This window comes from Solanum lycopersicum, chromosome 12 (assembly GCF_036512215.1).
Source record: "Solanum lycopersicum chromosome 12, SLM_r2.1".
In the NCBI taxonomy this organism is placed as follows: Eukaryota; Viridiplantae; Streptophyta; class Magnoliopsida; order Solanales; family Solanaceae; genus Solanum; species Solanum lycopersicum.
In genome coordinates, this window is record NC_090811.1 from 30,099,842 (window position 1) to 30,115,121 (window position 15,280).

At 36.4% G+C, this 15,280-nt stretch overlaps 1 protein-coding gene across 1 annotated transcript; it reads left to right on the forward strand.

The window, feature by feature from the left end:
- The first annotated feature begins 2,933 nt into the window (after positions 1 to 2,933).
- On the forward strand, positions 2,934 to 11,660 carry LOC138340295 (uncharacterized). Its single transcript, XM_069292008.1, has 3 exons — positions 2,934 to 3,840; positions 4,766 to 4,842; positions 11,520 to 11,660. Exons 1-3 carry the CDS (start codon positions 2,934 to 2,936, stop codon positions 11,658 to 11,660), a joined length of 1,125 nt encoding a protein of 374 aa, XP_069148109.1.
- Positions 11,661 to 15,280: the final 3,620 nt, after the last annotated feature.

Consider the following 15,280-nt stretch of genomic DNA (forward strand, 5'->3'; position numbering starts at 1 on the left):
CTGACCAAGTGTGGGGTTACGGAGTGCGTGACGGACCGTCATAGCCATGACGGCCTGTCATGCTGGTTCGTCATGAAGTTTAGAGAAGTAGTCCAGTATCCAAATTATAAGAGTTTAAGTGTTTTGGAACGAAACCCTCGATCGACCGTTGTGCCTGTGACGATCCGTCATATCTGCTGTCGAGGATAATGGAGAGAGCAATAAAAGAAATTGCACAAGTATGGGATGAAGGAGTCCATTACATTCCGTCGTGACCACGACGATCCGTCGCGAGGTCAGTCAACCCAGCCGCGTTTTGACAGATTTCTAGCTAATAGAGTCCTTATATAATTAGGTTTTAATTTTTTTCTATAAATAGTTCGAAAAACCTCATTTTTGAAGTTAGACGCTGGATTATTTTGAGACCCTTGATCATTGTTTGACCCGGGATTTTTTTGAGACCCTTGATCATTGTTAGACTCTTGATTATTTTTTAGACCATTTGTGAGTTTCTTGATTATTTTGAGATTCTTGAAATTGATTGTTGGTGATTTTTGTTGATTAACCAAGCAAACTATCGAATTTTACTCTTTCTCATTGAAGTAAGTACATGAATTCTTATACCATATATTTGAATATTGTGATTATGAGTATGGGTAACTAAACTCCATAACGAAGGTTGTGGCAAGCATAGGAAAATAATGAGGTAAAACCTAACTAAAATAACAATTCTAGAATAGTATCTTGCATGTATTGATAATTCTTTCGCTTAGAAGTATTTTTAAAGGATGGACAACGTTAGAACTCGCCTTAATGCTACTTGTTGGACAAGGAGGTAGATAATAGGAAAAGAATTATCAACATAGATTTAGTGTATACTATCTAATAGGTTAGTATTGATTGGTACGAGGTAATAACTTAGTCAAATATCGAATACGATGCTTAATATGAGGTAAAGATAAGGGTTAGTATAGCAACACACGTAGCCAGATCAAGGTGCGGAGTGAAATTTTCTAGATGCCGGACCAAGGATATAGAAATACATAACTTATCACTTTGCATGCAAGATACTAGTAAAGAATTGTTATAGTTAGAATTATCAAGTTATGAACCTGTAGGGAACATGTAAACCCTAGTTACTTATATTAATTGATTAAACTCGAACATTCGAAGCTGTTAGTTGTCTCCTTTAATTTCGCTAGTTATTTTCATTTATTTAGAAATAGAAAACCCCCCTTTTATCATTTTTGTTGTCCAAGGAAGTAATTGACTGAACAATAGTAATAATAGATTGAAGTTAAGTCTAAACTATTTTCCTCGTGGGAACGATCTCAACCTCATTAGTTGGGTTATTTACTTGACACGACCGCTTTACTTCTTATTTGAGAAGTAAGTTTGAGCGTATCAAATTTTGGCGCCGCTGCCGGGGAAAGTAGCTTTTAAATTAACTTAAACTTATTACTATAGTTCAGTTGATATTTTCTTGATTTTACTTTGTCTTATTATTTTTGATTCGTGCAGAACAACACTCCTTGTATGCCAAATACACGGAGAGGAAGAGAACCCTTGTTTCCCTACAATCACGAATTAGAGCGTACACTACGCAACATGAATCGAAACTTTAGAATTAATGATGATGATCCAAATTAGAACATCCCAGCTCCGATTGATGTTCATGGTCAGTTGTTACCCGATGCTCCGGGTGAACACCAATAGAGGGGACAAAATCTCGCTCCACGGCCCCAAGAATACTAAGGGGCTATGACAACATAGCAGACTCTAATGGGCCACTTGTCTTGCCTCCTCTACCACCAGGCCACACCTTTGTGGTGACTAGTAGCCTGATGCAAATGCTCACTGCCAGTGGTTTGTTTTCAGAGCTACCTTCTGAGGATCCACATGCCCATATAGCTAAGGTAAGGGCAGTGTGTAACAGCTGGTAGGGAGGCCTGACTTGGACTTAGATGTAATAAGTGTTAGAGTGTTTCCTCTTTCAGTAACGGGAGAGGCTGCATTATGGTTCACTGATCTCCCTTACAACTCAATTTTCACTTGAAACCAACTAAAGGACATTTTCTTAGCACGCTACTACCCGGTCTCCAAGAAACTAAACCACAAAGACAGAGTGAACAATTTTGTGGCCCTACCAGGAGAGTGTATTAGTAGTTCTTGGGATAGATTCACCTCATTTTTGAGAAGCGTCCCAAATCACCTTATAGATGATGAGTCACTGAAGAAATACTTCTATCGGGGACAGGATGATAATAATAAAGCGGTGTTGGAAACTATAGCAGGTGGATCTTATGGGGAGTGTCCTTATGTTGAGATTCCTGAAAAATTAGTGAAAATCTCCCAGAATAATAAAGCATGTAGTACTAGGATGTCAGATACTGGGAGAAAACCTTCGCAGTGCAGTCCACTGAAGAAATGGCTCAGATGAGAACTGAGCTTGTGTTGGTACTAAAACATATCACTGGGGTTACAAAAAAGATAAATGTAGTTAACTACTTCTCTAAGTCACCACCAACTAATGATGAATGCTATTACGCGGAGGATTCCTATGCAGTAAATGAGCAGACGGGGGGTTTTCGACTGAGTACCCAAGGCTCAAATAAGTATAATTGGTGACAAGGTCAAGGGAACCAAGGTTGGATCTATAGTAACTATAACCGTGAGGGTCATTATGTCTGAGATGGATACTACAACCGCAACAACAACTTCAACAAGGGTAACTACGGTAACAAAAATGATAGGAATGGGCCCTATGTCCCTCCTCAAAATCGTGAAGTTACTCCTAGGGATGATGGAGATAGTGTGGCGCGAGTTTAGGATATGTTGCACAAAATAATGAGAAGATTCGATGCTAGTGATGAGCACATTAAAGAGTTAAGGTGTAATTTATTGGGGAAAATGTCGATAAACATGCAATATCGATTAAGCAGATCGAGTTGCAAATGGCCCAATTATCTACGACAGTGAACACATGGCAATCGGGCACTCTTCCTAGCAACACTATCCAAAATCTAAAAAATGATGCACACTGTATGGCAATCACTACTCGGGGTGGTAAGCAAACCATTGACCCACCTATGCCGTCTAATGAGGAAAAGGTGAGAAAGTATGATAATAAGGTGGTAAAGGGTAGTGGTGAAGTAGAAGATAGCACTGGAAAAGATGCAGAAGTCCCTATGAAGGTAATTCCCATGACTAGATTACCACCACCCTTTCCTCAGAGATTAGTGAAAAAGACTGAGGATGGTAAATATCGGCATTTTATAACAATGCTAAACCAACTTTTTATCAAAGTCCCTTTGGTAGAAGCTCTAGAACAAATGTCAGGTTATGCCAAGTTTATGAAAGATCTGGTTACAAAGACAAAATCGATCACTTTAGAGGATCATGATAGAATGCAACATTGTAGTGCTATTGCTACAAGATCTCTCGCACAAAAGAAAGAAAATCCAGGTGCGTTCACTATTCCTTGTACAGTAGGGTCATTACATTTTGCGAAAACATTATGTTATCTGGGGGCAAACATAAATCTCATGCCCCTTTCGATTTACAAGAAGTTGGGTTCGGGTGACCCAAAACCCACTACGATGCGGCTACTGATAGCTGATCGAACAGTGAAAAGGCCTATAAGGATACTCCACGACGTGCTAGTAAAAGTGTTGTCGTTCATATTTCCGACAGATTTTGTTATTCTTCATTGTGAAGTCGATTTTAAAGTGCCTATTATTCTTGGGAGGCAATTCCTAGCTACAAGTAAAGCCTTAGTTGATAAGGAAAATGGGCAGATGAAATTTTGGTTGAACAATGAAGAAGCGACCTTCAACATTTGTAGGTCCATGAGGCAGAGTGGTGAGCTCCAATCGGTATTCGCCATATCCCACAAAGAAAAGATGAAGAAGGAGAATGAACAAAAAAAGTGAAAAACAAGAGTTTATGGTTGGGGATTTGGTGCTTTTAGACAGTTCAAGGTTGCATTGGCTTCCGGGTAAGCTCAATTCCAAACGGACTGGCCCTTACTTGATTACCCAAGTATTCCCTCATGGAGCAGTTTAGTTAAAAACCAAGGAGAGAGTGCAGTTTAAGGTGAATCGAGAATGAATAAAAATCTATTTTGAGCGTACTGCACCGGTGAATGAAGTAATAGAGGCATACCATCTTGATGAAGGCTGAGAAATCAACTGTCCTCAGTCGTGCCGTGACGTTAAATCAGGCGCTTGTTGGGAGGCAACCCAATACTTATAGTTTTTTTTTCTAGTAATGGTAGCATTTTCTACTAATGGGTTTTAAATTTGTAGGCACATCACCAGGAAATTTTGCAGAAAATCACTCTGCAACAGTCACCAACGGACACATGCAACGGACCATCATTCCCATGACGGTCCGTATCGCACAACCACTGGTTGTTAGAGACCCTATTCCTACGTGTCTCTCACGTTTTCTAAGTGTCCTCCAACGGACATCTACGACGGACCGTCATACTCTCGACGGTCTATCCTGCATAACCGTCATGACATAAATATAACGATAGCATGCATAAATATAATGAGATTAATCGAGATTGATAGACAAATGATTTCAAAATATAAAACATGGATACTATTGTACAAAGATTTTGTATTGAGTCATAGTGCGTCGCTTGAGGACAAACAATGAATTTAAGTTTAGGGTGTTGATATACCGTGGTTTCATGGTATTATTAATACTTTTTCTTTAAGTTTAGTATGTCTAAAAGCCTTTTTTGCTAATTTTTATGTAAGTTTCTCTTTATTTGCAGGAAATCCTTCTAAAAGAGGAATGCAGCGGTTTTTTCGCGAGAAATACAAAAAAGTACCACCTACGGAGCTTGTGACGGTTCGTCGTGCCCGTGACGGTCCTTAGGTGGCATCGTAGTGCAGATGCTGAAGGAAGATGGGGAACTGTGACCAAGTGTGGGGTTACGGAGTGTGTGATGAACCGTCGTAGCCCTGACAGCCCGTCCTGCTTGTTCTTCATGAAGTTCAGAGAAGTAGTACTAGTACCCAAATTCTAAGAGTTTAAGTGTTTTGGAACGGAGACCCTCGACGGACCGTTGTGCCTGTGACAATCCGTCATATATGCCGTCGAGGGTAATGGAGAGAGAAGCAGAAGAAATTGCACAAGTATGGGACGACGGAGTCCATTACGGTCCGTCGTGACCACGACGATCCGTCACGAGGTCAGTTGACCCAGCTGCGTTTTGACATATTTCGAGCTAATAGAGTCCTTATTTAATTAGCTTTTTATTTTTTATAAATAGTTTGAAAAAACCTCATTTTTGATGTTAGACCCTGGATTATTTTGAGACCCTTGATCATTGTTTGACTCGGGATTTTTTTGAGACCCTTGATCATTGTTAGACTCTTGATTATTTTTTAGACATTTTGTGAGATTGTTGATTATTTTGAGATTCTTGAAATTGATTGTTGGTGATTTTTTTTGATTAATCAAGCGAACTTTCGGATTTTACTCTTTCTCGTTGAAGTAAGTACATGAATTCTTATACCATATATTTGAATATTGTGATTATGACTATGGGTAACTAAACTCCATACCTAGGGTTGTGGGATCCATAGGTAAATAATGAGGTAAAACCTAACTAAAATAACAATTCTAGAATAGTGTCTTGCATGTATTGATGATTCTTTCGTTTAGAAGTCTTTTTAACGGATGGCCAACATTAGAACTCGCCTTAATGCTACTTGCCGGACCATGGAGGTATATAATAGGAAAAGAATTATCAACATAGATTTAGTGTATACTATCTAATAGGCTAGTATTGATTGGTACGAGGTAATAACTTAGTCAAATATCGAATACGATGCTTAATATGAGGTAAAGATAAGGGTTAGTATAGCAACACATATAGCCGGACCAAGGTGCGGAGTAAAATTTTCTTGATGTCGGACCAAGGATTTAGAAATACATTACTTATCACTTTGCATGCAAGATACTAGGAAAGAATTGTTATGGTTAGAATTATCAAGTTATGAACCTGTGGGGAACATGTAAACCCTAGTTACTTTGATTATTTGATTAAACTCCATCATTTGAAGATGTTAGTTGTCTCCTTTAATTTCGCTAGTTATTTCCATTTATTTAGAAATAGAAACCCCCCTTTTTATCATTTTTGCTTTCCAAGGAAGTAATTGACTGAACAATAGTAATAATAGATTGAAGTTAAGTCTAAACTATTTTCCTTGTGGGAACGATCTCAACCTCATTAGTTGGCTTATTTACTTCACACGACTGCTTCACTTCTTATTTGAGAAGTAAGTTTGAGTGTATCAGTGAGATGCACCCAAGTCCAAAATTCAGGGGCCATGAGCCACTGTATGAGAAACAAAATTAGCCTTTGCTCAAAGTGGTTATTGTAAAAACATTGTTCGTATGCCAAAATTTATCACAAAGCTGACAACAGACTTTTGAGGGTTGTTGTGGAAAATTACACCATTGAGAACTACTGTTAAAATGTTGGGGAGTGGTGTTTTGAGTGGGTTGTTTAGTTGGTGGATTCCAATTGTTGTTGGTGGGCATCAAGTATTATGTAAGGATGATTGAGAATATGTGACGCATTAAGTAACTGCAGTGCTTACTTGAGTGGTGGTCTTCTTTTGCTCCTCCTGTTTGAGAAAAACCTTGTGATCAAAAAGTTTGTCAAAAAGTTCAGCGTAGTTGATGGGAGAATTGTGTGTCTATATTGTTGTTGAACACGGAACTCTTGACGGGGGGACTCAATATTCTTACCACAAGTTCTTCATTATTGACCGTGAACCGGCTATGGCGAGTTCACCAGATAGAGATGGAATCATGAAGGTTGTCAATAATAGATTTGTTATCCTTTTTAAGTCAACTTAGATAGTGATGGAGGATGAATATGCAAGTTTAAGATTTGTTCACAAAAGATTAGTGGAGGTGATTCAAAATTTGGAGTTGTCAGCGGAAGGGACAATGGATGCAGTTGTTGTATCAAAAGAGGCCATAAAAGCATTCTTAATCAGTTTATCTTGTCGAAACTACTCTTTGTACTCAGGATTGGAAGTTGCAGTTTTGTTAGTGACAATTGTTTTCAGAGGAGACAGTTTGGTGTCGTGTAGATGACGATAGAGATCAAGGTTATGAAATGGCATCGAAATCTTGGCAGTCCAAACTAAGAGTTGTGGCTCCTAGACAGTGTAATAAAAAGTCTAGAGGTTGGATTAAACTTAATCACATTTTTAATGATAGGGGAAGCATTAACATTTGCAAGTGGGCTGGTTGGAGCCATTGACGGTGAGGAAAAAAAATATTCTTTAGAGTATTTGTGGCGATGATACCATATAAAGAAAGAGAAATAAAATAGAAGAAATATTATTATTTGATGAAAACTTGTAGAGTTTTTATAAGATGAAATACAATTTTTTCAGCTTAAACTAACACCTAGAATGCAGGAACATATAACGGCAACTAATATAACTAACGCCTGAATAATTGAACAAACCTAATCCTAATAAAACTGTGCGCAATTAAACAACGTTACACCACTAGTAAAACACTAATGTAATGCACTATTAGTCGTTAGTTCTGTATTGGTGTCCAAGATGACTTGTATCTAGTGAGATCTACTTTCTCAATCATCCCTAAGGCATACTTTATTTGATTAATAAAAATTCCTCGATCTAGCTTAGTTACATGTAGGTACTAGTCATATCATATCTAATTCAAGACAAGATTTACCAATGAAAGTTAAATCTATAGTGATAAATGGAGAAGACCCAAATTCCTAATCTACAAATTAGAAGATTTTCAGAATATGGATTTTGGGGCGACAAACCAATTCATATAGCTAGTATTCAATAGCTACTACAGAAGATTATATTTGTCTCAAATTAGATTTCTTGGGAGTGACTGGCCGCCCTGTGATATCTATTCCTACACAATGGTATTGAGGAAAGCTCAATCTATGAGAAAGAAATGTTTAGGATGGTTTAGTATTGGTAGAGACATGGACTCAATGTTCAGTTTCATCAATTTTTTTTGATGAGGGACACTAAAATCTTGTTTAAAAAATAATTACCAAGTACAAAGTTTGCGCAGAATTATTTTCTATTGGAGTCAGAATTCATCGCATTCGTGAGAATTCGAAATGTATAAGGTGTAGTTTTTCCAAGCTCTTTCATGTTCTTTAGTTGTTCTTGATTGGATATTTATATTGTAACACTCCGAAAGTCCATCACTTAATATAGAGTCTCAATAGATGAACTAAGCCTTAAAACAATGTTTCTAAACCTAAACAAAAGTAATTCACTCAATTACAAAGTAGTAGAGTCAAAAAGTCAAGAAACGACCATGATGTACGTAGATTTGTGAAAGATGAGCTAGTGTGCCTTCATGTTTTTCAAGGGGTTTTAAGAGTTGGAATTTAGTCAAATTAGGTAAAAAGGTTGAGAATACATGTTAGAGTGTGTTTAGTGTCTAAACGTCAGGGTACGACTCCCGAAGGACCACCCTAAGGGTCCTTTAAGAGGACCCATCCATTGACACTCAAAAGTTGTCATTTGACAGTGTGCAACCACGAGACCACATGACGAGCCATAATTTGGTTGAATATTCTTCGATGGTGTCATTGGTTGAAACTTAAAAATTTACTCAAAAGTCTCAAAAATCAGTTCTCTGATCCAAACCACGAATGACCAGGATGGTCCATAGTTTGGACTATGCCACGTCGACGTTAAGTCGTTGCTTGGGCTTAAACTTCATTGTCCGATTTTGGTTGACTTAAGGGTAATATGTTAATTAGTTATTTAATTAAAAGGGGGTTAAGGAGTGGTTAATTAAGTTAGTTGGGGACTAAAAAAGAGTTAGACTTCATTAAACTAACTCATGACCTCAGTATTGGCCAAACCCAATCAGCTCTCACTTCTCTCCACTTTCTCTCACAACCCAAAGGCCCCCATTGAAGATCAAGGTACAATATTCAATAGGTATTTAATATTCAAGTTTTTATCCATCACTCTTCAAGGAATATTAAGGTGTGAAAGCGATTCACTCTTAGGATCTCTTTCCCCAAGAGGCTCTTCAAAATTGCTTTCCAAAGATGTCTAAAACTTGGGTTTTCATCCAACTTCGTTGATTCCTTTTTAAATTGATTTAATGTTGTATTTTATTTATTAATGTTGATATATTATGATTGTTTATTGGTTTATTTTTTTAATTCCTTAGGTTTTGACCTATTTTCTATAAGAGATCCATGATTGTCCCTTTTCCCTAACCCTAGGTTATGAATTGAGGTGTTTAGTGATTAAGGATGATGAAATTGATTAAGTTCTTGTAAAATTTACTATTATATGATGATGTTGACTAAATTGAGGGATAAATAACCTGAGATTGATGATGAAGTCTTGAATGAGGTTTTGGAAGCTAGTGGTAAGACTTTTATAATTATGAGTTCTCTACTTGAATAATCATTGTTTATTCTAGATATTCAATCAAATTATGATTTGTGAATAGAATAGTAACATGATGAATATGATGGAATGCTATGGATATGTTGAATTGTGAGATCTTGATAGGGGTATGCAAGGTTGAATGTGATTCTCTTTTGTGCCTTACTATGATATGACTATGACATGATGTTCTCACTAAATGATGGTTTGTTATGAAATGACTTTCTCGTTCTAAACCTAAATAGCTAATGACAGATTATATAAGGGGTTAGTATCCTATGACATATTTTAAGATTTGATGATTAATCAACGATTAAATATATTACAAAAAGGGACTTTAACTTAGAACCGAGAGAACTAGATATGAGATATGTCCCTTTCCGATGAGGGAAAATAGGTTCACAATGTTTCTCATGAGAGGAGAATACAATGCAAATGTGCATAAAGAGGGTTTCAAATACATATATGCTAGTTCCATAACTATTTTACCCCATAGGAAAACTAGCTACTAGATCCACCTAGAATTCTATGTTAATTTTTGGTTCTACCTTGGCAGGTAGAGAAATTTCTTTCGATGTAGGATTTCATGACACCAAATTCCATTTTAGCTCGCATGGTCTAATGTCGGTTAAGGTGATTGTTCTCGAAAGTAAAATGAATGAATGAAAGTAATAAAGATAAACTCTAACTAGGGTGACTTAAGGGGTTATACTTAGTGTAGGTAAGGTTATGTGACTTTACCTATGCATTGCACAAGTTGACCTTGAGGGGAGTCCTAGGAGGATGTTCTTATATGCTTATGTTTTGAATGAAATGCATAATGTTGATTTTATATGATGTTGATATTATATGATGTTGACTTCATTTGATAAACATGATACTGATCTAAATTGCTATGTATGATGATGATTATATGCATGATGTGAGGTTATGTGAAGTATAGACATTGCTTATGGTCTCTTTTCTAGTTTACTTGATTATGTGGGATTATGGGGCTTCACATGAGCATTGTATTTGTAGGTGTTGGATGGGATTGGGAGTAAGGGTATTGTATACTTTAATATTATTAACTCTATGATATGAATTTTGATATGACTTTATGATGAAGCTATTCATGTTGATATAACTCTATGATGATGCTATTCATGTTAATATAACTTTATGATAATTCTTTTCTTGTATGTGGATATGAACTTGTCTTAAGTGATTTTATGTGTGCATAAAAGGCTTTGAAAGTGACTTAGCATGGCTTTTCAACAAAATATCCTTTTGTGCATGTTTTCAATGGTTTTAACTTGCATATGTTTCCATACTTGGTACATGTGGTTTGTAGTAACCCATATTCTTTATATTTCATAAATATGTAGGTTCGGGCCATGAAGAGTAGAACTCCATTTAAGGAGGACTTGGATCTTTTCCGAAGTTGTTGCTGAGTCCTCAAGTTCGATGATGATTCCACTTTTCTATCTTCATTTTGACTTTGTCTAAGGACACTTTTCACTTTTCTTCCTTATATTGAGACTTTGTTGTAAGCCTATGTGTGGCATATTGTTTTAGTGTAAGGCTTATGCCCAACTTTGTACTTCTTTATTAGATGGTTATATATGAGAAAAAATATTAGACCTAGTTATGAATTGTCTATATTGCATAAATGAGAATTCTACTTACACTTCATAAACCAGGAGTTTATGTAAACTCCATATATGTTAAATGAGAAGCATAAGTATACTTTACTTTGTAAAAGTTTTAAATTTTCCATATTTTCTCTACCTATGACATTTGATAATGTATTCTAAGGGATAATATAAGTCCTCTTTGAGAATGAAGATGCCAGTTACGTCTGGGGGTGCTCACTGGTCGTGACATACATGGTATCAAAGCATGAGGTTGATAAATCTTAGGATTGATGTCTCACTATACCACGTTCACGTAGTGTCTTGTTCATAATTGTGAAGCGTACCACAATTATGTATGAGAGGTTATGTGATGCTTCGTAAATTCTCACCTTTTTGGTATACTTGAAGGCCTGCCTCGAGAGATATGACTCTTTGTGTCCTTTTTCATATAACCCTTTTTTTATGGTTATAGGCTATGACTACTATAAGGGAAACCGCAAGAAAATTTGAAGATGAGATAGTTAATGCGGGAGTTCCTCCCCAAAACAATCAAGCTCCTACTCAAGAACAAGCTCCTAAAGGTGACCAAGCTCGGTCAATCCTCTGGCCATGACGTATTGAGAGATAAGGTTGTCTTTCATCAACTTTACTCAAGACATGACTACTCAAGCTCAAGACGTAGCTACTCAAGCTCAAGATCTAGTGGCTCAAGCAAGCTGAGAAGTTGGACCATGTAAACCAAAATGCTAGAGCCATGGCTTCTAGCTTGAGAGACGTCAATAGGATGAACCATCCAATGTTTTTTGTGTCTAAGGTTAATGAATACCCACAAGACTTTCTTGATGAGATCTAGAAGATCTTGTATGCTATGGGAGTGAGTTCAAGTGAGAAGGCCGAGCTAGCCGCATATAAACTTAAGGATGTGTCTCAAACTTGGTACCCTCAATGGAAAGACAATATATCATTGAGAGGTCTACCTATTAGTTTTCAAGTCTTTAGGAGGGTTTTCTTGATAGCTTCTTTCCAAGGGATAAAAGAGAGGCAAAAGTTGAAGAGTTCATCAACCTTCATCAAGGAGGTACGAGTGTGCTAGAATACTCTTTGAAATTCACTAAATTATCGAGGCATGCCGCTTCTTTGGTGTCTAATCCTACAGATGAAATGAAAAGTTCTGTGACGTGTGTGTCCGATGATCTTAAGGAAAAGTGTCGTTCGGATATGCTTCTTGAAAATATGGACATTTTTTGTAATGCATGTAAAATGACATAGGTGAAGGTAGATCATAAGACGTGTTTCATGATGTTTTAAAGTCCTAAAATGGTTTATAATGATGTTTTGAGTCAGTCTAACGTTTGGAAGTGCTTGGAGGTCAAACGTCTAAGAATGTCCTTGACGTTCAAAAGTTTTTCCTTGAGACGGGCTTGTGTGTTCTAGTGTCTTGGTATGTTTATGTGTTGTATGGAGTTCAAATTGATATTAGAGGTTATTCATATGTATACGTGGGTATTTGTGTTGGAATTGTTCGGGAACGATTTCCCAAGGACCGCTATAGGGGTCTTAAGGAGGTCCCAACCATGGGCTAGCAAGCTACCCAACGCAGCGTCCAATTACTCATCGAGGGATTTAGTCCGCGTCGCAGACTTTGTTCAATTAACCATTCAAATTCTCAAGTCCAAAGAAAAACGTCTCCATCTCTTCTGTCCAAAAACGTCAATTGATGAAGATATAAAGTTCCAAGGAAGAGACAATTTTTTTAGGTTTTTCTCAATCAATTTAGTGGAATTTTCTTCACAATTAAGGTATGGTGCTTAATCCTTGAATCTTCTTTCTTCAATGAGTCAATTTCAATGGTTTTCAAAGATGATCAAAAAGATGAATTCTCCTTTTTTCTTATCTAGAAATGAGTTCTTGCATAAAATGTTTTGAATCAATGTATTATGATTCAATTGATGTTAATTTGATAATTTTAAACAGAAAACTCCTTGGAACCATGCAAATCATGATTTCCTTATTTTGACTATATTATGGGTGATTTGATCATGTCTCAATTGTATTGATTTCTTATGTAGACTGTATTAGGATATTGATATATGTATAAATTATGTTACAATTGTATATAGGCTGTCTTAATTTGATGATTTTCATATTGGGTCTTGTTTGGATTAATTGTATATTATGATTATTGGGTTGAATTGGTGATCATGGATATTGGTAAGAGCCTTTATGGACTGAATTATTTGTTCATGTCTATTGGTCAGAGCCTTTATGGATTGAATTGGATATGTATTAGAGATGTTGTGATTGGAATAATGGTATGTTGACCTAACCTTTTCTATATTGTGTAGTATAGGTATTTCAATCATGATGCTTTGTATGATCCACTTAAGGTGACGATGCTTATATGCTATATTTGTGAATAATGGGGCCTCGTCGGTGTTACTTTATGAATTATGATATTGTAATGATAGAACGTGAATATATGATAATTGTGAAGGTCTATGAGACTCATGTGTATATGTGAAGTCAAAGTGTGTTCTTCTATTTGATCAAATGTGATCATGATACGCTATAGTGATGTCTTATGTATGTATACTTGATGTTGGAGTGTGAATTTTCCTCGTTGACTATGTGAACATTATGATGAGTTATGTTGATGTTTCTAAAGAAGCGTGTAGAGTGACTTGCAAGTAGTAGACCCTATTTTATACTTGAATGATATTGTACATGTGATAAGATGATAATGAAGTATGTCTATTTTTGGTAGACCTATGTCCATTACTTGATACTTGAACAACATGAATAAGAATCCTTGACTTAGTAGGCAAAAGAATCTTAGTCATGAAATTATATGTATGAGGTTCAGAAGGTCAATTTATCTGGAAACTTTTAGAAAGAAGGTTATGATATCATTGAAATTGAAAGTCGTAATGATATACTTCTTGTGTGAATGGTGGACTTAGGGGTGGTTGGTTCGAATGCAATGAATCATCATTAGGAAATCATTGAGATATCTTAATAACCATTGTAGGCAGCCCTAGTAGACCATCTTTGGCAAGGTGTATTGTGATTTAGTTATGAAAAAGATATGGTACCTCTTAATATTCTCCTTTATTGAATTATTCTATGAGAAGAAAGGCTAGCACCAAGAGAATATCCTTTGGGAGTAACTTCAGTTAAGATGGATATTAGAGTACACAGAAACCCTTGATATTCCTTAACCATGTGCCTACATGGGTTGTGTCTTAGTTCTACCATTGGCAAGTAGAACACCCATTATCGGAGTAGGGTTGGCTATGGATTCCATGCCTAGATAATATTGTCTATGTTTGTTATTGTATATTCTCATCATGTTGGATGCATGTTAATATTAAAAAAGCTCTATGAAGTTTAGGTAGTGGAATGGGGAGCTATCTAGACATTGCACTAGTAGGCTTTGAAGATGTTGGTATGTAGGTTCCCTAGGTCTTCTCGAACACCATTAAGTGAATGTCCTTAAGTTTTGAATGTCTCCTAAATGGTTTAATGAACATAATGACTTAATTGAAATGTATGTTAATGAAAAGGTACTTATCTAGAGTAGCTTTAAGGATTGCTTCGGTAGGCTTGGTGAGTGTGTATGGGCGGTCTCTTCATTTGTTACATAGGTGAGTCTTAGAGTAACTCTAGGTAGGGAGTTAAATGTATGAAATGGTAATGATCTTATCTTAGGTAGTCTAAAGGATCACTTTGGTGTGTGCGAAAGGATTGTATGGGCGGTCTCTTCATAACTCATTCAAGTGAGCCTTAGAATCACCTTTGGTAGGAGGGTCTCATGTTTATGTGATTTGAAGTAATCTTGGTGTTATATTGTGGAAGGTGACTATATGTGCTTATGGTGACTTAATGTGACCACTCATACTTGCTTTATGAAGTTTTACTCAAAAAGAGCATGTTTTATACGAATGTCCTTTTAGCATGATTTTATTGTATTACACCATATTTAGTTCACACTAACGTACTAATTCTGTATATTTTTTCCATCTCTAAGGTGGTAGGTAGCATCTGAGAGTAGTCTCAAAGTGGAAGCTTGGATTAGTGTTCATTCAAGCAAGTGTTTTATGCCTTCATTAGATTTGAGGACATCATGAATGTGTAGTTTTTCTTATTGAAAGTATTGTAATAGACTTAGATATTTCAATACGTTTAAGTGTGGAGGGTGTCCCAAGATATTCTTATGTATAAGATAGTGACTTT

Coding starts and splice junctions, on each gene's coding strand:
- LOC138340295 (XM_069292008.1), top strand. CDS start 2,934: ATGGCCCAATTATCTACGACAGTGAACACATGGCAATCGGGCACTCTT. Junction 3,841..4,765: donor TAGGTCCATGAGGCAGAGTG/GTGAGCTCCAAT, acceptor CTTTATTTGCAG/GAAATCCTTCTAAAAGAGGA. Junction 4,843..11,519: donor CACCTACGGAGCTTGTGACG/GTTCGTCGTGCC, acceptor TTATGGTTATAG/GCTATGACTACTATAAGGGA.